Here is a 24,863-nt window from a genome sequence, read left to right on the forward strand (position 1 = left end):
TTTGTGCTAACTTAAAATTTGTAAAATCTACTTTTCTTTATTTGTTGTTTATTAGAGAGTAATAATATAAAAATGTAATATACGCATCATATATGCGTACAATTATTTTAATTTTATTTATGTATATTCCGTTCTTATATTATTACTCTCTAATGAACAACTAACAAAGAATAGCAGATTTTACAAATTTTAAGTTAGCACAAATTGATAATGTTCAATAATGCCCTTTTCATGTCAATCCATTTTCCAGTAATTTTTATTTATTCTTGGAGTTGAAGTTTATTTACGATCTGGAAAAGAATAAAAAAACATTTTCAGATACATTATTGATTTTTAACATATAAATTAATATTGATTAATGTATAATGTAGTTGAATAATTTCAAAGTTATTTTTACTGAGTTTATAATAAACAGGAATTCTATATGATATGCTTGAAATATTATATGCTTTAATATGTACCTAATAATTAATAATTGTTTTATTAATTTTGATTTGTTTCCGATATAACCACAAACTTTAGAATAGATTAATTAATTTTTACAAACAGAAATTTAAACGAAATTCAGTGTTTAGACAAAAAAATTACAATAAATCTAAATTCAAATCATTCTTTTTAACTTTATCTTTGATTTTTTGTGTTATTATTTAAAAAAATAAAGAGACTTTTCAAGCATGCTTCTCGGTCTTCACGCTTTCGTCATCAATCGGATTACATTTGAGACAGCAATCGTCAATCCGATTAGCCTAGGGAAATTTTCTATACCTACGATGAGTACCATTATTCAATCCAATCCGAGATCCGATTAGTTATCGTAAACACCCTTAATAGCGTTTTTCATTGGAAAAACTAGTGCGCACTGAAAGTGCACTTGCTACAGGTAATTGAGCATTTCCGTTAGCACCGTCATCGCGCAAACCGAAACGTCCAATTGCCAGCGGCGAGTGCACACTCAGTGCGCACTAGTTTTCCCAATGAAAAACGCTATAAGATTAAGCTGTGTTTTGCAGTGTCGTTCTGTGTCTCTCTGTGTCATTAGAGTCCTATATAAAGAGAGAAGCGACATCAAACCCCCACCACAACCTTCAGTATCCAATTGAGTCCTCCACCGCCATTTTGGGACCGCTTTAACGTCATCAAACACCATTCGTATCATTCTGCAAACAGCTGTGGTCACAATATGGCTGCTCGCTTAGCCAATCAAGTATCAATCATTTTACCAATCAGAGCTTCGGACATCAATGTCGCTTCTCTCTTTATATAGGACTCTATGTGTCATAGTTGGAAAGCACCAATGTAGACACTGTGTTACACAGTGTCGCCTGTGTCTCTTGTTGGACAGCACCCATTATAGAACACAGCGTAGTTAGTTACAGTACTATCAACCTTATGATTAAAAAAACTATTTTCAATAGAACTTTCGAATACACCATGATAGCGTTTTTCATTGAAAAAACTAGTGCGCACTGAATGTGCACTTGCTGCAGGTAATTGGGCGTTTCCGTTGGCACCGTCATCACGCAAACCGAAACATCCAATTGCTAGCGGCGAGTACACACTCAGTGCGCACTAGTTTTCCTAATGAAAAACGCTATGAGCGAGAGAAATAATCCGTTTGTTTTCTGTTCCTGAACTCCCTGAATTAGTGTGCACTTAAAATGAAATAGATATATTTGAAAGTTAGTGAAAGCAAGAAGAAACGTTCCAGTGCAGTCTAGTGCAGGAATAGAAAACAAGCCTAATAAAATATAGTACTGAGGTTTGAACAGAAATCCATTCTCTAGATCAGTGCTCGGAGTTAGTTGCTCATTTAGAGCCGATTCTTGAAGCGACGCTCACTGTCCCCCACTACTGCTCGCCGCTCGACTTTCAAGCCGGTGTCACCCGGCAGGCGCTCTGCATCAGGGGGTCAATCATGTAATTTCACGTGGAACTTTTCACGTTTCACTTTTCACTTTTCACTTTTCACGTTTCACTTTTCACTTTTCATTTTTCATTTTTCACTCATAGAGAGTTCACGTGAATCTTTTCACGCACAGCGATTATGTATGAATAATTCACGGAAATTTAGTTTGCGTTCCGAAATTCACCATTAGAGGCTCTGTCATTGCAAGTATCAAGCGATCGTGAAAAAGGTTTCTATCTGCTTTTACAGTATAACTTTTACTGTAAAAATTTTGTTATATAAAAAAAATTGTAAAAAAAATATTCATAAATAAATAGCAATATTTCTTATATTGCATAAACTTAATTTACAAATATAATATATATTACATTTATTTTTAATGATCCGTATATTGTAACAACTATTTTATTATGTAGTAATCTAATACTCAAAATTACATTGTAATTTAATTCAAACATTGTTTTTCAAAATTAATTTTAATTAGTTTTTTATGTGTGCAAATTTTAAAGTAAATTAATTTCATTAGTCATTAAATTTAACTTTGTTTAATTAAAAAATATTGAATAATTTAGAATATGGACCTTGATCAAAACTGAATTCTCCGCTCACACATGTATTTTCCAAATTTATAAGTTATAAACACTTACATGATAGATTAATATTCTATTTCACAAGACGCACCTTTCTTATATCATTGAGTATCAAAACGCGTTTAAAGTATATTTTTATCTAAATTTGCATTTGATGAAACCTCATTCTATATAATTATCAAAATATCAATTTGTCAAATATAAATATCAAACCTAATTACATCACAAAAGCATTATTTTTATTTATGTATGTATTACTTTATCCTATCAACGCAATGCAATACCAAAAAGGTTAACCTTTTCAATAATACGTCTTCAAACTGTTACCACACTGTTACCACACTTTCATTCTTATTTCAAAATACATATAATTTATTAATTCCCTAAATTTTCACCTTTTCGCCATCACGGCTGATGGCGAAAAAGTTCACGTGAAAAAGTTCATATTTCCGCTCATGAGTGAGTTACATGATTCCGTGGAATCGTACATGGGCTGTGTTCCGTTTTTACTGTCAGTACTGAAAATTTATAGTTCACGTCACATATACTATACATTTTCAGTACTGGCAGTTAATATCGGAACACAACCATGATCGTGCAGTTCACGTGAAACTTTTCACTTTTCACGTTTCCGCCCTAGGGAAAATGTTACATGATTGACCCCCAGGGGGTCGATTGCGTATTCCAAAAACCTAGTGAAAATAGTAAAAGTGAGCTCTCACTCGATTGGCTACTTTTTACCATAGTGAAAATGCGACATTTCTCATGTGACATTGCTCGGCAAGTATTTTGATGTCGAGTTCAATCAAACTGTGTCGAATTTGGTCGAGTTTGCGGAGTCTTGTATCGTTTTAGAATGGAGTACCTTTTATTTTTTATCGAGCAAGAGAAAAATGCGAATTAGAAAAAGAATTAGAAAAAAAAATTTAAATTTATTAAGAAGGAGATTGAGAAATACTCAGGATCCTTTCGATATTTTAGATAATACATTGTAAAATTGTATAAAGTATATAAATAAATTAATAATTATATAAGTATATAAATAATAAATAACAATAAATAAATAATAAGATATAAATAATATAAGTATATATTATAAATAAATTATGCAATATTTACGCACCGGTTTTTTTAAATTGGTATCTTTCTCGAGACACGCGTCGTCAATCGTCAACAGCAGGGACTTTGAGATTATTGGAGATTATTTAACTCGGAGGCGATGCACCGTTTTTTAAAGGTTATGTGAAGTATTCTACCATTGCTCGCACTCGCATTTGTGATTTTCACTCACGTGAGCATAAGGATATCGCATTTTCACTATGCTCATAGCCAATCGCGCGTATTTTTTCATGTGAGATGAAAATACGAGAAGTGAGAAAAGTCGACAAAGATACACAATCGACCCCCAGAAGCGTCCCTGAGTGAAAAATACTCTAGTGGCGTACCATTCAAGAAATTTGTCTTAAAAACTTGTCTTAATTCTAATTATTATACATTATTACCATTTTTGCAAAAAGTATAATTGTAAATAATAAAAAATTTTATTTATAAAAATTATGTATAAAGAATTTTTGTGACAAATTACTCGAATGGTACGCTACCAGCGTATTTTTCACTCAGAGACGCCTGATGCAAAGCGCCAGCCGCGTGATCGTCGGCTCGATTGTCAGGGTGCCGTCACATGGGGCGTAACTTGAGTAGCGTATTCTAGTAACTTCTAAAATACGTTACGCCATTTTAAAAGCCTTCTTTCACATGAAGAGCTGCGTTCAGATTCTCCACCCGGTGAGTGATCTCTGGGTGACTGGGTAAATGGACGGAGCTAATGAAAAGCTCCCTAGTGGTTTATGGAATCTGAACGCACTCTCAAACATTGGGTGTTTAGCAAGTAACACTGAGAAATAGTAACATAAATATCTCAGATTCAGAATAAATTACATAATAAATAAAGATAAACGATAAAGATAATACATAAATATTTTACTATGAATATTTTTATCAATATAACTAAAGTAGATGAAAATTAAATGTTAGTAGAATAGGACGAATCAATTTGAACAATAAAAATAAATTTTTATTTTAACAAATTAGATGAAGATATATATTGCGCATATCATCTATTATATGTATAGGCTTGTTTTCTATTCCTGCACTAGACTGCACTGGAACGTTCCTTCTTGTTTTTACTAACTTTCAAATATATATCTATTTCACTTTAAGTGCACACTAATTCAGGGAGTTCAGGAACAGAAAACAAACAGTATATTTTATTAGTATCAGAAAATATTTAATAATACTAAAAATCTTTAACATACTAATCTCAAATATAAATATTTATATAACGGTTTTGTGAGACTGTAGATCAAGAAACCTTACATTAATAGAATAAAAGATTAATATTTATTAATCTGTAATTACATAAACAGAATAATAAACAAAACGTTTAAACTTTTCTTGGTTATTAACGTTTTTCTTTATTATATTGATACATTTTAATTTTTATTTACTATAATATTTTAAATTAAATTTATTTTTTTATTTTAAATTTATTTTAAATATACGAGCTTTATCACAAATATATAGAAATTTTTATAGCGATACATTTGGAACGCACCTTTACGTCACCCACCCGTTTCACCCAGCTCAAGGACCCATGTGGTTTTTCCACTCTCTCGGGATAGACAGAGTGATAAAGTGAACGACCCACCTAATGTCCGGTAGGGGCACTCTAAAGGAATCTGAACGCTCTTTAGGTGCCTGGGTGCATTCGGGTGGGGAATCTGAACGCAGCCAAGCGTATTTCGCGGATTTTCAAGAAATGCGTATTTAATGCAACCAATTGCTGATTAAGGTTTCTCTTGTACTCTCTAACAGAAATGCTAAACAAATTTACGATTGGTTTTTGTAATTTACGCGTCTCGGAAAGTACGCCTCATGTGGAACTGATACTCTGCACACTAGTATGTGTGAATCATCTATGTGCGAATCTAACCTGTCCGGGCAGGGAAGTTACCAATAGCGCACAGTACTATTGCACACAGCCAATCACAGCGGCTGGTGCCTAGTGATATTCTTCTGTTCAAGCGCTATGAGTGGTTGTGAGTGGCTTGTGTGCAATAGTACTGTGCGCTATCGGTACCTTCCCGTACGGGCATATATTTCTGTTACTTGTATTTTTCAAAAATTTATGTATTTAAAACAAAATAAATATATGTTAGGCATTTAAAAAAAAGAAAGCATTTCACATGCAAGAAATTCAAGCAACACGGACATATCTATTAATGTACAACTATAACCTTAAATTTTTGTATCAACATATCGCAAGAAGGTTGGATATGACAGAATGTTATTACAGTATAGCTATTATAAATAATAAATTTGATATAAAACTATTTCTTAATTTACCCTGATTTCATTATCCATCTTTTAATTTTGTTCTGCTTATTTAAGTAATACATGTGTTACTAATACATGTATTACTGCATGTACATACACAGCGTTTCTTACGCAGGAAATTTGATTCGACGTAATAATAATAACGTAAAAAGCGTAAAGTAACTAAGCGGAAGCTGATGTTCCAGTAAAACGATATCATTGGTCAAGGCAAGTTACGCTTACGCAAGTTACGCCCCATGTGACGGCACCCTAAACAAAGGCATAGTTTACACCGAGCACTTGATACGCATACTAACTCGTAACTTTCTATTAATTTATCTTACTGTCGATGCGTGTATACATAATACATATATTTAATTATCTTGATTCATATTGTGCCAACTTAATATACTATTTTTTAAATTTATTGCCGAAATTAAGACAATTTAATAGAAAATTACTAGTTAGTACGCGTATCAAGTGCTAGGTGTAAACAAGGACAATGGCCTAGTTTACATCGTGCACTTGATACGCGTATTAAGCATTATATTTGTATCAAATTCGTATTAAATTTTTAGTACTCACGATGTAAACAATGTCGGATCAAATTGGTACGAACGTATCAAGCAAGAGTATCGTACCAAACTGATACGCATACCAAATGATACAAATGACGATGTAAACACTGAAATGTATTTTGTAGCGGATTAGGCCTATTAAATATAACCTTAATTAACCGGTCTTATGATAAGTAATCTTATTTGGTCTCTCCGATAACACATTAAAAAATATCGTATAAGAAACGTTAGTACGTTCGATGTAAACGAGCCTGTATTAAAGCATTGGTGCGCACCAAACTTAATACGAGTATCAAAGTTTTAACGATGTAAACTAGGTCAATGGCCTAGTTTACACCAAGCACTTGATACGCGTACTAACTCGTAACTTTCTATTAAATTATCTTACTTTCGATGCATGTATACATGATACATATATTTAATTATCTCGATTTATATTGTACCAGCTTAGTATATTATTCTTTAAATTTATTGCCGAAATTAAGATAATTTAATAGAAAATTACTAGTTAGTACACCCAAGGACTTTGATTCTGTCCATGGGGAAATTTTCCAAACTGAGAAGTCGCTATCTTTCTACATACTTACAGTTCATAATTAACGTAACGACCAATAAGCTCTAGTCGTTTTATTAATCATGAACTGCGAGTATGTAGAAAGTGGTGACTTCTCAGTTTGAAAAATTTCCCCATGGACAGAATCAAAGTCCTTGGGTGAACGTGTATCAAGTACTCGGTGTAAACTAAGCCAATGCCTTTGTTTACACCGAATACTTGATACGCGTAATATTTAGTAACTTTCTATTCAATTATCTTAATTTCGATAATAAATCTAATGAATAGTATATTAAGCTGGTACAATATGAATCAAGATAATTAATTAAATATAGATATCACGTATACATTTACACGTATTGTCGAAATTAAGACAATTTAAATAGAAAGTTACTTATTAGTATGCGTGTTAGGGGAAAGTAGGGTTATTGTACGCACTGGGTAATTGTACGCTTCGTGGTTTGGCACCTTCCCGATGAATAGAAATTATATCACGACGATATTTGTAGGCTGAAGGCATTTTTTAAATATATAACCATACGTTATATCATTTAAAAACGTAGTTAATTGAAAAAATAAGAAAAAGTAAAATCATGATTTTTCTTGCGATTTTGGCGTTCAGAAAATAAGGCAATAAGTCCGTATTTTTACTTTAGTCATTTAATTTTGTTATACCTAACAAAAGTACGTTTTTTCCTGCGTTCTTTGAGCTATTGTTTATTAAATTTAATTAAATAGTCATCAAGTAATTGTTTTTTTATCAAATCAAGTTCGCCGTCGACAATTTTACGCATCCATCTTGAAAGGCGTGAGACCACGTGAGATCAACTATAGTGCCACTAGTACAGTGTAGTGCAGTGTAGTGTAGTTAAAAGAATGGGCTATAACCTCATTTTTCCTCCGCGTCCATTTATCCAACCGCACGTACAATTACCCAAGGCCCGAGAAATTTTTTCGTTTAACCACTTGCTTCTTTTTGCTGAATATAGCATTACCAAATAAAAAATTGTTCAATATGACAATACATAATGATAAAAAAATGTTTAAAGTTTCTATTTCTGTACTCGTATCGATTTCAACTTTAAAAATTACTTCACTGCGATAAATTTCCCTTAGGTGCGTGCAATTTACCTACTTTCCCCTAAGTGTTCGGTGTAAACTAGGTCAAAGTCTATCAGTTCCACATGAGGCGTATTTTCCGAGACGCGTAAATTACAAAAACCAATCGTAAATTTGTTTAGCATTTCTGTTAGAGAGTACAAGAGAAACTCTAATCAGCAATTGATTGCATTAGATACGCATTTCTTGAAAATCCGCGAAATACGCTTCATGTGAAAAAAGGCTTTTAAATGGCGTAACACATTTTAGTAAGTTACTAGAATACGCAAATTACGCTACGCAAATTACGCTACGCAAGTTACGCTCCATGTGACGGCACCCTATAACCTGGTATAACCTTGTATAACCTATACAGACTGCGGATTGATTGGTTTTCACAATAAACTAGTACACCCACGGAATTTGATTCTGTCCATGGGGAAATTTTCTGACTGAGAAGTCACCACTTTCTACGTACTCGCAGTTTATGATTAATGTAATGACTAGAGCTTATTGGTTGTTACGTTAATCATGAACTGTGAGTATGTAGAAAGATAGCGACTTCTCAGTTTGGAAAATTTCCCCATGGACAGAATCAAAGTCCTTGGGTGTACCAGTACCACACTTGAAAAAATAATTTATTTGCCCGATATGTTGGCACTATTGATGGCTGACACGGCCAAACTTAGGCTGTGTTCCGTTTTTACTGGCAGTGCAGTAAATGTGACGTCATGACAGTACACTGTTACAACTGTTCCAATATTACTGCATTACTGTCAGCACTGCTATAGCATCGTATTTCGGAACAGCATTGCAGTAGCCATATTGCACTGTAGCTACCTCACCTTGGAAGCTGCAGTAGTCACAGTGGCAATATGGCTACCATTCATGACGTCATTGATGTTACTAGATGCTGTCGCAGTGCGCTGCGTACCAATAACGGAACGGATTTTTCACCACTGCCAGTACTGGCAGTTATATCGGAACACAGCCTTAGGGTGCAGTCCCATGGAGCATATCAGGCGTATCGCGGATTGCGCGTATCGAAAATCTGACCAATCGCGAACGTTCCGCTGCTTTCGGTACGTGAACGTTTTGTTCCTACGGTCCCATGAAGCGGAATTTGCGTAAGCGTATTAAGCGGATGCTCAATCACGAAACGAATTTTGTTATTTCTCTCATCCAAACAGTCTTGTGATTGGTGAACCACTGATCCGCTTACGCGAATTCCGCTTCATGGGACCGTAGGAACAAAAGCAGACGGAAGAATAGGAGAATATTCACAGTATATATAAAGTGAATTTTATTTAATTTATTAATTTATTTAGTATAAGTAAATAAAACATTTGACTTTTAACAGGTGCAGAATGAAATCGAAAACAATATTGCTTTCAATTGCTTTATTAATAAAACGTTTAAAACGAATAAATTACGATGTTTTTACCAGGCATGAAATACATCGTAAAATTATTAATCTTTATGCGCTTTATTATTTAGCATTAAAAAACGAGAGAAAAATTGCGCATAAAGGAAAACGGAAATATTGGGTCAGACCAATATTTGTAATTTGCAATTTGTAATTTGCAATTCATAATACAATATTTATATCCGTATTTATATTAAACTGAAATAATCAGTGTAGACTAATCAAAAATATGCTTCGTCAAATTCTAAACTAACCTTAAAATATTATAATTAATAAGTATTACAAAAATAATATTTTAAAATGCTATATGCTACTCACAGGACTTATATTTCCTTTGTTCATAATTGTTTCAATTGTATCAATTACAAGAAACTGCTATTTTTCTTTATGTTAACCTCAATCCGCTCTGATCCGCTCGATTGAATACGCTAAAGAATAACTTCGGCGGAACGGCAGCGAACCAAGAACAGCGGAAGCAGCGGAACGTTCGCGATTGGTCAGATTTTCGATACGCGCAATCCGCGATACGCCTGATACGCTCCATGGGACTGCACCCTTAAGATTGAGCTGTGTTTTGCAGTGTCGCTCTGTGTCTCTCTGTGTCATATTTGGAAAGCACCAATGTAGACACTAGGCTTGTTTTCTATTCCTGCACTAGACGGCACTGGAACGTTCCTTCTTGCTTTCGCTAACTTTGAAACATCTATCTATTTCATTTTAAGTGTACACTTATTTAGAGAGTTCAGGAACAGAAAACAAACGGACTGTGTTACACAGTGTCGCCTGTGTCTCTTGTTGGAAAGCACTCTATGTTAAGTACAGAGCTTTCATTTCTCATAGTATATATTCTGTGGTTTAAAGGCAAAGTTCAATTCATAGAATATATCCAACTTCATCAAATTTTACGTGAGCAATTTTTCTCACTGCGAAAACAATAACATTCAAGATGAATCGTGTTATGAAAATTCTCAAAAGTAAGGAAACTCGTAACTATTTTATGAGGCAAGTGATGTGATTATATTCGTTATATTACGCAATTTATAGCGATACTAGATGAATAGGCGCGTGCTATAGAGCTTTTTATATTACATAATTTACAAATTACAAATTTACTATTAAAAAGAATCCATGATACATTACTTTTCGTCACAGCTGACAAAATCAATGCGAAGACAGCTACTCTCGCAACACGAAGTAAGCGAAACGAAAGAACCAATCGGAAAACCGTCAAAAATAAAATTGTTTACACTGCTTTTTTATGAGAAAAGAGAAGAGAGGAAATATGTATGCATTAAATATTATGTGTATGAGTAATCTGTTTTATCCATTTTTTTTTCAGCACTCATTTCTGGGGACCAGTTGCCAATTGGGCAATACCGATCGCTGCCATCGCTGATATTCAGAGAGATCCCAAATATATTAGTGGTAAAATGACTTTCGGTTAGTTCAATTATCCTTACTATATTCACATATACATTTTGTCTATGAGCTTAACAAGTGACAAATGTCCATGAGATATTTGAAGGGTACGGTTTATATCATTTTTTTTTTTACTTGTTAAGTTTGTATCAATGATCACTTGTTCCTATGTTTCAAGTCCATTTTACAATATCATAAAGGCTGTAATGTATTTTAAAGTTGAAAACTGATAGAAATGGACATATAACTTTGGTTTATAGATTTATGATGCTTATGCTATTATAGAATAGGTTTTAAAGTGTAGTAGAGCCTCATAGTCTTATGCTAGAATAGGTTATACATAACAAATGGTAATTATTTAGAACACACATCTTATCTCCAATTTTAATAAAATTAGGCTTATTCGACGCGTTTTTGCATGAAATGAAAGAATCTAGCAGAAAAAAAGTCAGACTACTCTGCGAACCGAGATATCAATCGTTAAAGTTAGTGATTGCACAGGCACAGGTTAGAAAACATGTCATCTCAACGTAATGTAAATTGAACTGAACATGTGCTGTGTGTACAAAATTTGAAATTAAACTGATTTAATTATAAAATAATATAAATAATAATATAAAATACACTTGTATACTTAAAATATGATAATGTTGAAATCTTTTACCTTACTAAATTATTAAGTCTGTCGTATACTAAAAATGTAAACTTAATAAAAATTAGCAAAGGCTCCTATGCAAGGTATTATTGTGAAATAACATTTTATAAAATCTTTTGCTTTACTAAATAAATGAGTCTATCATATATTAAAAATAAAAATTTAGGAAAAAAATAGCAAAAGCTCCTATGCAAGGTATTGTTGTGAAATAACATTTCATAAAATTATTGTTAAAACCTTTCATCTTACTAAATGGGTGAGTCTAAAACATATTAAATTAAAGCAGGCAAATATCTGTTTTACAACAAAATTAATTTTTACTAACTTTTCTTGTTATAAAGCAATTAATTTTATTGTAAAGCAGACTCTGTTGTCTGCTTTAATTTAATCTGTTTTATACTTATCAATTTAATTTAATTTAATAAAGCAAATGATTTTAGTAATAATTTTATGAAATGTCATTTCACAATGATACCTTGTATAGTAGTCTTTGCTAGTTTTTACTAACAATAAGTTTACATTTTTAGTATACAATAGACTCATTAATTTAGTAAGGCAAGATTTCAACATTATCATATTTTAAGTTTACAAGTGTATTTTATATAATTAAAACAGTATTGTAAGATATTGGCTATGTATAGTCACGGTCATTAGAGTTGCGACAAAAAAGATTAAATTAAAGCAGGCAATAGATGTCTACTTTACAACAAAGTTAATTTTTACTAACACAGAAACGTTTGGAAGTGTCTGCCTTAGATTTAAACAAGCTTTTAATATGTTATAATACAAATAAAAATAAGGAACATGTATTTTTTTATATGTGCTTGTTTGCACTTTTAAGGGGTGAAGAAAATCAGTTTTTTTCTTTTTTTTGAAGCGTATATCATCGAAACTATAAGAAATAAAAAAAATGTTCCGAATAAAAGTTAAATGGTTCAAAGAGTACTTTATAACAATGAAAAAAAAAAAAAATTTTTTTTTACACTTTCTCCCACTACTTATCTATTTTTTCAAAACTTTTATTTTTCTTTATAAACAAAATAAAGCTTATTTTATTACGAATTTAACGGTGTATGATAAAGTTATGATGCGACATTTCCACTTTCCAAAAATAATTGAAAACCGTTCCATAAACCATTCGGAAACCATTATAAAAAAGGCGCGCCATGCTAATCTACCTCATGAAAGGTGGTGTGGAAATGATAGTAGTTTCAATACAAATTGAACACGAATGCTTTCTAGGGTCGCAGCTAGATTTTTGTGCTTGTATTGTTTGTGATTTTTTATACTTTTCTTAAATTTAATGAACTGCGTGCTGAATTAATTTTTAGTCATAACACAGTTCTAAATTGAACAAGATTAACCCTTAAACACACCGATCCTGTAAAATACGAAAACACATTTTTGGGTCTGGGAGACTTTTTCAACTTTGAGAAATTATAATTCTGATTACATTCAATATTTTTCTACGATTTTTTTTTTTAAACAAAAGTTCAAAATCTCAGGAGTGTGACTGCATAATCGGCATTGCCGACAAATAATTTATTGTGAAGTTATAAAAGCAAAACCATTAAGCAAAAATGAGAAATTGGTCAAAAATCTACTTTTCCTTAAAAAAATCATATCTTCGCAACAACAAACATTTAAAGACTTTCAAGTACGGCGTTTTAAAGCTAAAGAATCACATTTTCAAAATAAAATTTGGCAAAGTCATTTTTTTTTTAAAGTATAATTATGTAACATGGAGAATATGAGGTATTTTTGGGCATCTAAAAATCCACTTAAAAAAAAATCATATTTTTGCAACAAAAAACTTTAAAGAACTTTACAATACGGCGTTTTAAAGTTAAAGATTCATACTTTCAAAAAAAATTATATTGTTATTTCTATTAAAAAATGTACTTATGTAACAAGGCGAATATGAAGAATTTTTTATTAAATCGTGTCTAAAATTGAAAATTGATGTGTTTCATGATATATTTCGAAAAAACTTTTTTCTACAACATTTTATAGTATTCCAACTTTAGACAGAGTATATGCGAGTGACATCTGCAAATTGACCTGTTTGAACGTATTTTGCCCAGTTTTTTAATGTAAAATACTCACAAAAAAAGTTTCACTTACACACTATATGGATCGCATTGACTCTAACAAAACTTTGCCGTGCCGTTCAAATTCTAGTTGACTAAAAAAGTTGATCAACTATATCAATTGAAAGAGGAGATTTCAAACTTTTTTTACGTCTTGGTCCGAACCTTCTATCTCATTCCGTCTTCACATAGCAAGCGTTCAAGACTTCATATGGGGTCTCTTAGACCCACTTACGTGTTTAAGGGTTAAGTAATTACGCATTATTAAGTAATCACGCATTATTAAAGTTGAAATTAATATTAACCCTTCCCCTCCCCCTGAAAAAACTCTAAAGAAATTATTGCGAAAAATATTACCTCAACCAGTGTTCGAACCTGGGACCTCTCGAATTTCTGGTACGGGTGTCTTAGCCAACTCGACCACTGAGGCTGTGATGATATTTCGCGGAATAATCGACTATGAGTTAGAACGCTTTCCAAGGCAGCGTAACTTATAAAGTAGAGAGATATTTTAACCGTTACTGTATCAATACAAATTGAACACGAATGCCTTCCACGATCGCAGCTAGATCTTCGTGCTTGTATTGTTTTCTATACTTTCCTTAAAAATGAACAGCCGAATTAATTGTCAATCATAACAGTTCTAAATTGAACAAGATTAAGTAATATCACGTATTATTAAAGTTGAAATTAATATCAACTTCCCCCCCTCCCTGAAAAATGATTTGGCACGCAGTTCATTGAATTTGAGGAAATTATATAAAATCACACAAACAATACAAGCACGAAGATCTAGCTGCGACCGTAGAAGGCATTCTTGTTTAATTTGTATTGATACAGTAACGGTTAAAATGTTTCTCTACTTTATAAGTCACTTTACCTTGGAAAGCGTTTTAACTCGATTATTGCGAGAAATATCACAGCCTCAGTCGAGTTAGCTAAGATACCCGTACCGGAAATTTGGGAGGTCCCAGTTTTGAATCCTGGCTGAAGTAATATCTTTCGCAATAATTTCTTTACAGTTTTTTCAGGGGGAGGGGAAGGGTTAATATTAATTTCAATTTTAATAATATGTGATATTTAATCTTGTTTAATTTAGAATTGTGTTATGACTGAAAATTAATTTGGCACGCAATTCATTGAATTTGAGGAAAGTATATATTAGGACCTTAACTTAGTTTCCGCCCGCAAATGTTAGATGACGATGTAAACAGTTCTAGTAGTCATTACTAACGCATCTGGTACTTTTTTCTTAGTTTTGACATTTCTCGATAACATTCAGTCAGCATACACAATTATTTGCATAAACAACAATTTTTGCTTTGAAAAATGGAACGCGATAAAGTGTTTGTTCGACATGTGCTTTTGCACTACTTTGATTTGACAAAAGTGTAGCAGAAGTTCATCGATTACTTGAAGAAAGTTACGGTGATTAAGCTCCATCGCATACAACATGTAAAGAGTGGTATAAGCTATTCAAAAGTAATGATTTTGATGTCAATGACAAATCACGCTCAGGACAGCCGAAAAAATCTGAAGACGATGAATTGTTAGCATTATTTTATGAACACTCAGCTTGAACGTTACAAGAACTTGGAAACCAGCTAGGAGTTACTGAAGCAGCTGTTTCCAAACGTTTACATGCTATGAAAAAGATCCAAATGGAAGGAAAATAGATACCACATGAATTGTCTGAAAGTGCCATTCACAACCGTTTCAATATCACGGTTTCTTTGCTTGCCAGGCAAAAAAGATGAGTTTTCTGTGGCGTATTGTGACTGGCGATGAAAAGTGGATCTACTACGACAATCCCAAACGCAAGAAATCATGGGTAGACCCGAGACAACCATCGCAGCCAAAACGGAACATTCACGGTCATAATGCTTTGCATTTGGTAGGATCAGTAACGAGTACTACGAGCTGCTGAAACCGAACAAAACTGTTACTGCCGATGTCTACAAACGTCAATTGAACAAATTAAATGATGAGCTGTTGCGAAAAAGACCAACAGTAGCAGCGAGTAACAGGTGCAAAGTTATTCTCCTTCACGATAATGCTCGGCCACACACTGGAATAACCGTTAAGGAAACACTGACGCAGCTTGAAACGTTTGGAAAACTCTTCCTCACTCAGCGTACTTACTAGACATAGCGCCTTCTGATTACCACTTATTCAGATCGATGCAGCATGGCTTGAGTGGTACATGCTTCCGAAATATTAAAGAAGTGCGAGAATAGGTGGACGAATGGATTGCTTTAAAACCGACATCGTTTTATTGAGATGGTATCGCCCAGTTGCCAAAAAGATGGAAAAAAGTTGTAGAAAGTGATGGAAAATACTTTAATTGAAATAAAGGTATAGCCGTATTTGTATATGAAATCTGCTTCCACTTCAAAATAGATTTACCATACATCAATCTTTAGCCCTCTAGGAAAGAACAATTTTCATCAAGTTTTAACCCGCTATTTTTGCTATTGCGATAGTGACAAAAACACAATTATACAATTATATTTTTTTCCTATTCTTGTTATTCACAAAAAATTCTGAAAAAATTAGTGATATTTCAGTTATCGAGGTACTTATCCAAAAATTTTGGAGATTTTTAAGATAAAAGTTTAAATTTTTAAAAATTTTAAAAATTAAAAATTGTCAATTTTTAAGTGAAATTATTAAGTGACCGACTTCATTCTTTTTGTTACATCTTTTCAACATTATTTACCTCAAATTTTTTTAGATTTTTACAAAATAAGTGTCAATGTTAAAATATTGAAAATATTATTTTTTTAATTTTTTATGTAGAAGATTAATTTAATATTTAATCTATGTCCTAATATTTTATTTTATGTGTCTAATTATTAATTATATACTTCAATTACTTAAATTTTGTTTTGATAAAAAGATAATTTAATAGTTTTCTCTTGCTGATACTTCTGCATTAATTATAAAGTCGATTATGGAATAGGTTCCTAATATGAGGTAGCGAGGTTTTTGCTACGTTAATAAACGCATGTAATTAGTATCATCATAAACTTATTACTCTTGGAGTGAAATCTAATTTGAAAATCGTTATTAGATCATGCGTGCAGTTGTTGAAGTAAAATATTTTTGAAATTGGATGTTCTCAAGATTTATTGAGATGGGTTTTTTAATCTTGTTTATTATAAAGTAAACAAATATTTAGTAATAAATTCTGCATGCAGTGATAGAGTAAATTTGCATTAATAGAAAAGTATGGAATGTAATAATTTGCTTAATTATAAATATTAGATTTGACGATTATGAAACCGCACAGCATGGAACTAGTAATATGAGGCACTAAAAAATCCATATTTGTTATTGCATATTCTGACTTTGAGAGCTTTTCAAAATGCTATAATAAAGTTTTTTATTGAAAACTTTAGAATTATGAGGCTTGAAAGTTATGGCTCTCAACATTAGCACTGATAATTTAAAATATTTCGAAGAAAATAGATTTTGGGGCACGTTTTTCTTGAAACAAGTGGTATGGTCCATTCGTTGTATCATATACGCAAAGTTACGTATACATTGCACGTTCCGATTGTCAAGAATACCGTTCTAAGGATTTTCCATTGCAAACATTTGCAACATTTACGTATACGCAACTATTTCAAGAATAGGCCCCCAGTTCATGATTAATAACCAAAAAGTTCTAGTCGTTACATTAATCGTGAACTGCGAGTATGTAGAAAAATGGTGACTTCTCAGTTTGGAAAATTTTCTGAGGGACAGAATCAATAGGCCTGTTTGTGTTGCTGTCTTTTTTTAATTTATTTTTTTGTCTCTCTTACGGTTGAATATATATTTATCTCATCTCGAGTGCAAAATTTTTTGGTATTTTAAGCAACTCGAACAAACCTATTGTAATTAGCATGGGTGTACAATCATCAAATGTAATGGTTGATATCTCGGTTCACAAGATAGACACTTTTTTTTGCTAGATTCTTTTATTTCATGCAAAAACGTGTTGAATGAGCCTAATTTCATCAAAATTGGAAGTGAGGTGGGGTATTTTAAATAAATACCCATACTTTATTTGAATACATATTTTTTTTTAGCTTAAAAAAATAACTTTTTAAAATAATTTAGTGCTGTTAACATTATGCACACAAGATAATATATAGTTATAAGAGCAGTAATAACATTAGTTACTATATTAATACGGTCTGATTTATACTGAAGTTACTTATAAAATTGGTCAATTAATTATTCCATTTTTTAGAGAAATACTTATAATTGGCCAGTTTTAGAATATCGATATTATAACTGCGTTCACGGAGCGCAGTTGTCAGCGCTCTTGTGTTATTTTATTCTTATTCTATGTCTAATGACCGATAAAATGACAGAATAGCGCCAATAGTGTGCTCTTCGAACGCACCTTATAATTTCGGCATAAACCGGGCCGTGTAAACGTAATCAGTAACGCAAATGGCTCACGCCTGTGCCCTATACATAACTGTATGTCGAATTTATACACACATTACATTGCACATTAAAGTCAGTTACATTATTTGAAAACTATATAACGAAGTAATTTTAATGGCTCTTAGAATTCAGCACAGAATTATCCGAGATATCATGGTATCTCATTATCTCATATCTCACACCTCACAAGACCTTGTTTTCTTCTGTGTGTAAATATATGTTATTTGCTTGTTTGTAACATTTAATTTACTTTGCATTTATCAATAAAGCATTCTTTACATTTAAAATTTATATATCTGAAAAAGATATCATTTTAAGGGTTTTAAGTAGTCAGTCGAGAACTTCGTGTTGGTGGTAGTAACGTAGCATTTCGGAAGAAATTTGAAGTAATAGTTGCAAAATGTGATGTGCTGACGATTAAATTTTGTCTTTCATGCTATTTCTGTTATTATGTGCTTTATTGTGAAAATGTGATTTATTTTGTATTTTAACCCTTAAACACACCGATCCTGTAAAGTACGGAAACACATTTTCGGGTCTGGGAGACTTTTTTAACTTCGAGAAGCTATAATTTTGATTACAATCAATATTTTTCTACAATTTTTTTTTTTATGAAAGTTCAGAATCTCAAGAGTATGACTGCACAATCGGCATTGCCAAAAAAAATAATTTATTGTGAAGTTATAAAGGCAAAACCATTAAGCAAAAATGAGAAATTGGTCAAAAATTTACTTTTCCTTCAAAAAATCATATCTTCGCAACAAAAAACTTTTTAAAAGGATTTTCAAATACGGTGTTTTAAAGCTAGAGAGTCACATTTTTAAAATAAAATTTGGCAAAGTCATTCCTTTTAAAAAGTATAATTATGTAACATAGAGAATATAAGGTATTTTTGGGCATCTAAAAATCCACTTTAAAAAAAATTATATTTTTGCCACAAAAAACTTTTAAAGACTTTACAATACGGCGTTTTAAAGCTAAAGATTTATACTTTAAAAAAAATTATATCATTGTCATATCTATTAGAAAATGTACTTATGTAACAAGACAAATATGAGGTATTTTTGATTAAGGCTCCTGACTCTTCAGCCGAGAACTCCGCATTGACGGTAGCGACATTCCGTTGCGGACAAAATTAGAACTAATACACGTGAAACGTGACAGATTGATGAAATGTTATCATGCATGTCATTTTGTTATTATGTGTTTCATTGTAAAAATATGACTTGTCTTGTATTTACCAAATTCGTAAAAATGGACTGCGAGTAAAGTTTCTTTGAATTTTATACATAAAAGTACATTTTTCACTCTTTTTAATAGCTATCCGTGTGTTTTCCTGTTTGAATAGACGTCACTTTATATACTTTTTACGACTATTTACTGCTAGGCGAAAAAAGGATAGTCGTGCAAAAATTACGTGCCTATGTGTTTTCCTGTTTCAATAGCTTCACTGTACATGCTTTTTACAACTATTTACTGACTGTTAGACGCTAAAAGGATAGTTGTGACCGATATTTAGAAGTGTTTTAAAGTTATCTGCTTAGTCTGTTTTATCCAAATTGGCTTTATTTACAAATGGCATGTCGGACAAAATTATGTGTCATTTCACGCAATTTCTCACTTCTGACGTCACAACTTCAATATGGCCGCGGCGAGTACTCAGGAGCCTTAAATTGTGTCTAAAATTGAAAATTGATGTATTTCATGATACAATATATTTCGGAAAAACCCTTTTCTACAGTATTTTATAGTATTCTAACTTTAGACAGAGTATATGCGAGTAACATCCGCGAACCGACCTGTTTGAACGTATTTTGTCCCGCTTTTTTATATAAAATACTCACAAAAAATGTTTTACTCACACACTATATGGATCACATTGACCTTAACAAAACTTTGCTGCTGTGCCGTTTGAATTCTAGCTCACCAAAAAAGTTGATCAACCATATCAATCGAAAGAGATTTCAAACTTTTTTTACGTCTTGGTCCGAACCTCCTATCTCATTGCGTTTCACACAAGAAGCGTTCAAAACTTCATATGGAGTCTTTCAGACCCACTTACGTGTTTAAGGGTTAAATTAATAAAAATAAACCGCAAGTAAATTTATCTTTATACTTTATATGTAAAATAATATTTTACACACTTTTTCCAATAACTACTTATGTGTTTTTCTGCTTTACTTTACGTGCCTTTAATGACTATTTGGCTGTTAGGGAAGAAAAGGATAATTTACTCATTTTTACTAGTGTTTGAAAGCGATTATTTTGTTTTAGACAAATTTGCTTTATTTATTTATAAATGGCACGTAAAAAATTTCAATATGTCATTTCTCGTTTATGACATCATTACGATTTTATGACAGTGGCGACTACTCAGGAATTTTAAACTTCCTTAGATTTTAGATAAATTTTATATAGAAATTATAGAATATGAAAATATTATAGAATTTACATAAAGAATTCTAGAGATGTGGATGTTTTCACTATTTGAAAAATGTTCCAAACTGTACAATAAATCTGAGAAATGTTTTAAAAAATTATAAAATTAATTATTTGTATTTTTCAAACTATATAAGAAGTATATTGATATAAATTGTTTTCTATCATATATAAAATGTACGTATTGTATAAAATAAAACATACATTTTCTACTAGTTCGTAACATTTAATATTTACTTTGCATTTATTCATAAAAAATTCTCGTATCTCATTTTCTAAACAATTTTTTATATTTAAAATTTATAAAAATTTCTGAAGATTCCTTAACTAAAAAGACTGGGTTGCCATCCTTCTAGGGAAATAAATAAAAATTCAACTATAATATATCATTAAAAAAATTGTTTTACCAAAATTAAAAACATGAGAAATAATGAAAAACTACAAAAAGTATCATATAGAAGAAAATTTAAAAAAAAGTTACAGCAATATTTGATTTTTGCAAGAGTTGTCTTACAAGGGGACAACGCATTGTTCGGGTCACCGATTTGAACAAGAATTTTTTATAGTATAGTACTCTATCAGAAGATTATGAATAAAAGGACAGGATGCGCCTTTTAGCCGTTACAAAATTATTGTACAAAATTATTTTGAAAAATATGGCGTTCCTTATATATCAGTTCTGTTACATCACTTGGCAAGAAAATAGCGTAGCTCAGCGTTTAAGTGCGCGGCTACTGCACTGCCGAACCGAGTTTGATTCCTGGCTTTTTTTTTTTTTAAATGCAATCTAACAATGAAATTTATTTATATAGAGTTAATTTAAGCAACAATTTTGTTTTGTATACTTTCAAATTTACATTTACAATTTCGTTGTTTTATCTCATGAAATTTTAGGCCACTATTTAAACATAATTATAATTTAATATAAAAGTACAAACAAATGCGTAATAATGTGCTAACATTTTTATTTATCGTCGTTATCACTATCAACGTCTTGTACAAATTGTTTACAATTATTTGGATGATACTTGTCATAGAAGCACGTGAAACAAAGATTTTGCTCAATTTAAAAGTATTATACAAAACAAAATTGTTGCTTAAATTAACTTTATATAAATAAATTTCATTGTTAGATTGCATTAAAAAAAAAAGAATGCCAGGAATCGAACTCGGATCGGCAGCGCAGTAGCCGCGCGCTTAAACGCTAAGCTACGCTACCTTCTTGCCGAGTGATGTAACAGAACTGATATATAAGGAACGCCATATTTTTCAAAATAATTTTGTACAAAAACGATTAAAAGGCGCATCCTGTCCTTTTACTCAGATAATCTTCTGATAGAGTACTATACTATAAAAAATTTTTGTTCAAATCGGTGACCCGAACAATGCGTTGTCCCCTTGAGAATATTTTAGAATTCACATACATAAACAATTCTAAAAAATATATAGAGCTTTCAGAGTCTTTCAAAAGTGTTCAAATTTCTATAAGAAATTTGAGAAATTTTTAAAAAGTTATAAAATCACTTATTTGTATCTTTCAAGTTATATAGCAAACAAATAGATATTTAAGCTGTCTATAAAAGTATATTATTGGTTAACGTACACACAGCGTGCACACTATACTGAATTCGATATTTTGCCACACATGGATGTACGTTACCAGACCATTTTCAATTGCGTATATCTCTGTACTTAATGCATAGAATTTGAACATTTTTTTTAATCGATACGCCAGAAGGTCAAGAGAAGAATAAATAGGTGTGAGAATCGAAAAATTGAATATATTTGAAATATTTAGGAAAGATGGAAACGTACTCGCGAAAAAGTTTTTTTTTTTAATTCGTAATTTTGGAAGGAAAACTATTAAAAAAATTTTTTCAACGAATTTTGAAAAGTAATAGAACGTAATTTAAAGAAAAAATTATTTCAATTGTTATCAAAAAGTACATTTATTCTGCAAAGTGAAATTAGATGATTTTTTAGCGTAAGAAAGAATGAGTTTATAGAATGAATCATTCGTTATCGATAATAAAATTTGAAAAAAACGTAAAATGTATACAATATAATATACTTTATTATTATTTATTACATGGAACCTTTGCAACAAATTTTTGCTGTATGTTTTTGCTTACACATCGGTTTGTCACATTTTAAACATTTATACATCGTTATTCGATCAAGAGTAGACGGGCATAATCTGACATAATATGAATCTTTTTGACTTGGCCATTTTATTATCTGCCAACAAATTGTGAGGATCTTGATCTTCAGGAATGTCTGTGTAGTTTAGAAAACTTTTTATTTGTGCACGCAATACTGTTCACAACGTTGAAAAAGTGAGACGATGCGTTAGAAATAGCTTGATGAAGGCTATAGTTATCTCTTGTATGTAATCTTTACATTTTACTAGGTTATCTTTTAATAAGTTATAAATTATAAATGAATTAATGCTAGCCTGATCTAATATCTCATAAAAGTATCGCATAGGCCATCTACGTGTTTTCATTACAGTGATAAAATCTTGATATTTTTTTGTCAAAACGCAGAAACGAACCAGTCTTTCGTTGGTCAGAGTAAAAATAAAGTAAAAAATTATACAAAATGCTTTTAATTAATTTATTTTTGCTTGTTAAAGAAAAATTTAATTTTTTTTTACAATATATTCATTTCTGACACACTGGGTAATGTACCCGTACCTTAAAAAAACACGACTATATAAAATTTTCAATCGATTTTCGGAGACTGCTATGGAGACTCAGTAGTGGAGATATTGATAGAAATATTCTCCGACTCCTGCTCTCCCAATTCTTACGGTTTATAAATGCCAAGCATTTTTGTAAATAGCCTGAGTATACCAGACCCAGTGTGGCTGTTGAGGGTTAATTATAAGATTTTTCGGAAATTATAGAATGAAAAAATTGAGAATTTGTGTAAAAAGTTATAAAATTATATAAAAATTCTGAATTAAAATATTTAAGAAAAATTTTCAGCGAATATGCTTGTTATAAATTTTATAATAATTTGACAAAATCAGTGAAAAATACATTTATTAGCAATTGCGGTTTATTTCATATTTTGAATTTATAAATGTTTCTGAAAAAATGTCTTGAATTTTTTCAGAGGTTTTTAAAATTTTTTTGGGGAATATAGAATGAGAAATCTTAGAATATTACAGAATTTATATATGTATGTATATAAAAAATTTTAGACAAGATTTAAATTTTCTTAGTTTTGAAAAGTATTGTAATTAAGAAATGTATAAGAAAAATCAAATTGTTTAGAAAGTTATAAAATTATAATTCTTAAAAATTCTGAAATTTATATAAAATTGAAAAGAAATTTATAAAATTTATAAATATTATAATTGTATACCAAATATATCTTGATGGAAACGTCAAGATATGTTTTGGTTATAAAATATTTATAATAATTTAATAAAACCATAGTAGAAATATTTGGTAGCAATGTAGTATTTTTATTATATAATATTCATTTTGTTTTTTTTTAATTTATCTTATATTCAACTATAGAATAAGAAATAAAAATTCGTGAATCTTTGCTTTTGTATGATTATAGAATTTAGAAAAGTTGATACAAAAATGATTCTTAAAAATTCCATAATTGTGTATCTCATTTATTAATATCAACTTTTAAGACTTTATGGCGATCTTTTTCAGCTTTATGCTTATATTCAGCAATGTTCATGAGATTTGCAATCAAGGTGCAGCCACGCAACATGCTTCTATTTGCCTGCCACTTTGTCAATGAAGGTGCACAAATTACACAAGGTTGTAGATTTATTAAGCATCATTATCTTAGTAAGAAAGAAAAATAGGAAAGATATATGTGATATTGACTTTACTAATGCAATAAGGTTTTATATTGATATAAAGATCATGTTATTATAGAAAAAAAATATTTGTTAAGTATGTTATGTATATAAATATTGTTTTATGGTGAATAATGAACATGTTATTACCTGTTCCTCTCTCCACTTATTTTTTAATTTAAAATTAATAAGAGAAATTATATTAAATGAGAAATTTGAATTTTTTTATTGCATCTTGTACGGTTTTTTCTTTAAAAAAAATTCATCTTTACAACTGAAAGACAAATTGAGGTTAAAATAAACTAGTTTAATAAAGTATATTGTTACGTTCACGTGGCCATATGATGACATTAATATAAATGTACGTACAACAATTGTATTTTATATAAAATATAAATATATTAAATACAAAAGATATAGTTACAATTGTTATCGAGCTTTGATATTGAAATTATAGGTAAT

At 31.0% G+C, this 24,863-nt stretch overlaps 1 protein-coding gene across 1 annotated transcript; it reads left to right on the forward strand.

Moving 5' to 3' along the window:
- Positions 1-10,311: 10,311 nt before the first annotated feature.
- On the forward strand, positions 10,312-24,556 carry LOC105203704 (mitochondrial pyruvate carrier 1). Its single transcript, XM_011172581.3, has 3 exons — positions 10,312-10,528; positions 10,866-10,966; positions 24,250-24,556. The coding sequence occupies exons 1-3, from the start codon at positions 10,473-10,475 to the stop codon at positions 24,405-24,407; spliced, it is 315 nt and encodes a 104-aa protein (XP_011170883.1). The 5' UTR covers positions 10,312-10,472; the 3' UTR covers positions 24,408-24,556.
- The last annotated feature ends 307 nt before the right edge of the window (positions 24,557-24,863 follow it).

Source organism: Solenopsis invicta, chromosome 5 (genome assembly GCF_016802725.1).
Source record: "Solenopsis invicta isolate M01_SB chromosome 5, UNIL_Sinv_3.0, whole genome shotgun sequence".
NCBI lineage: Eukaryota > Metazoa > Arthropoda > Insecta > Hymenoptera > Formicidae > Solenopsis > Solenopsis invicta.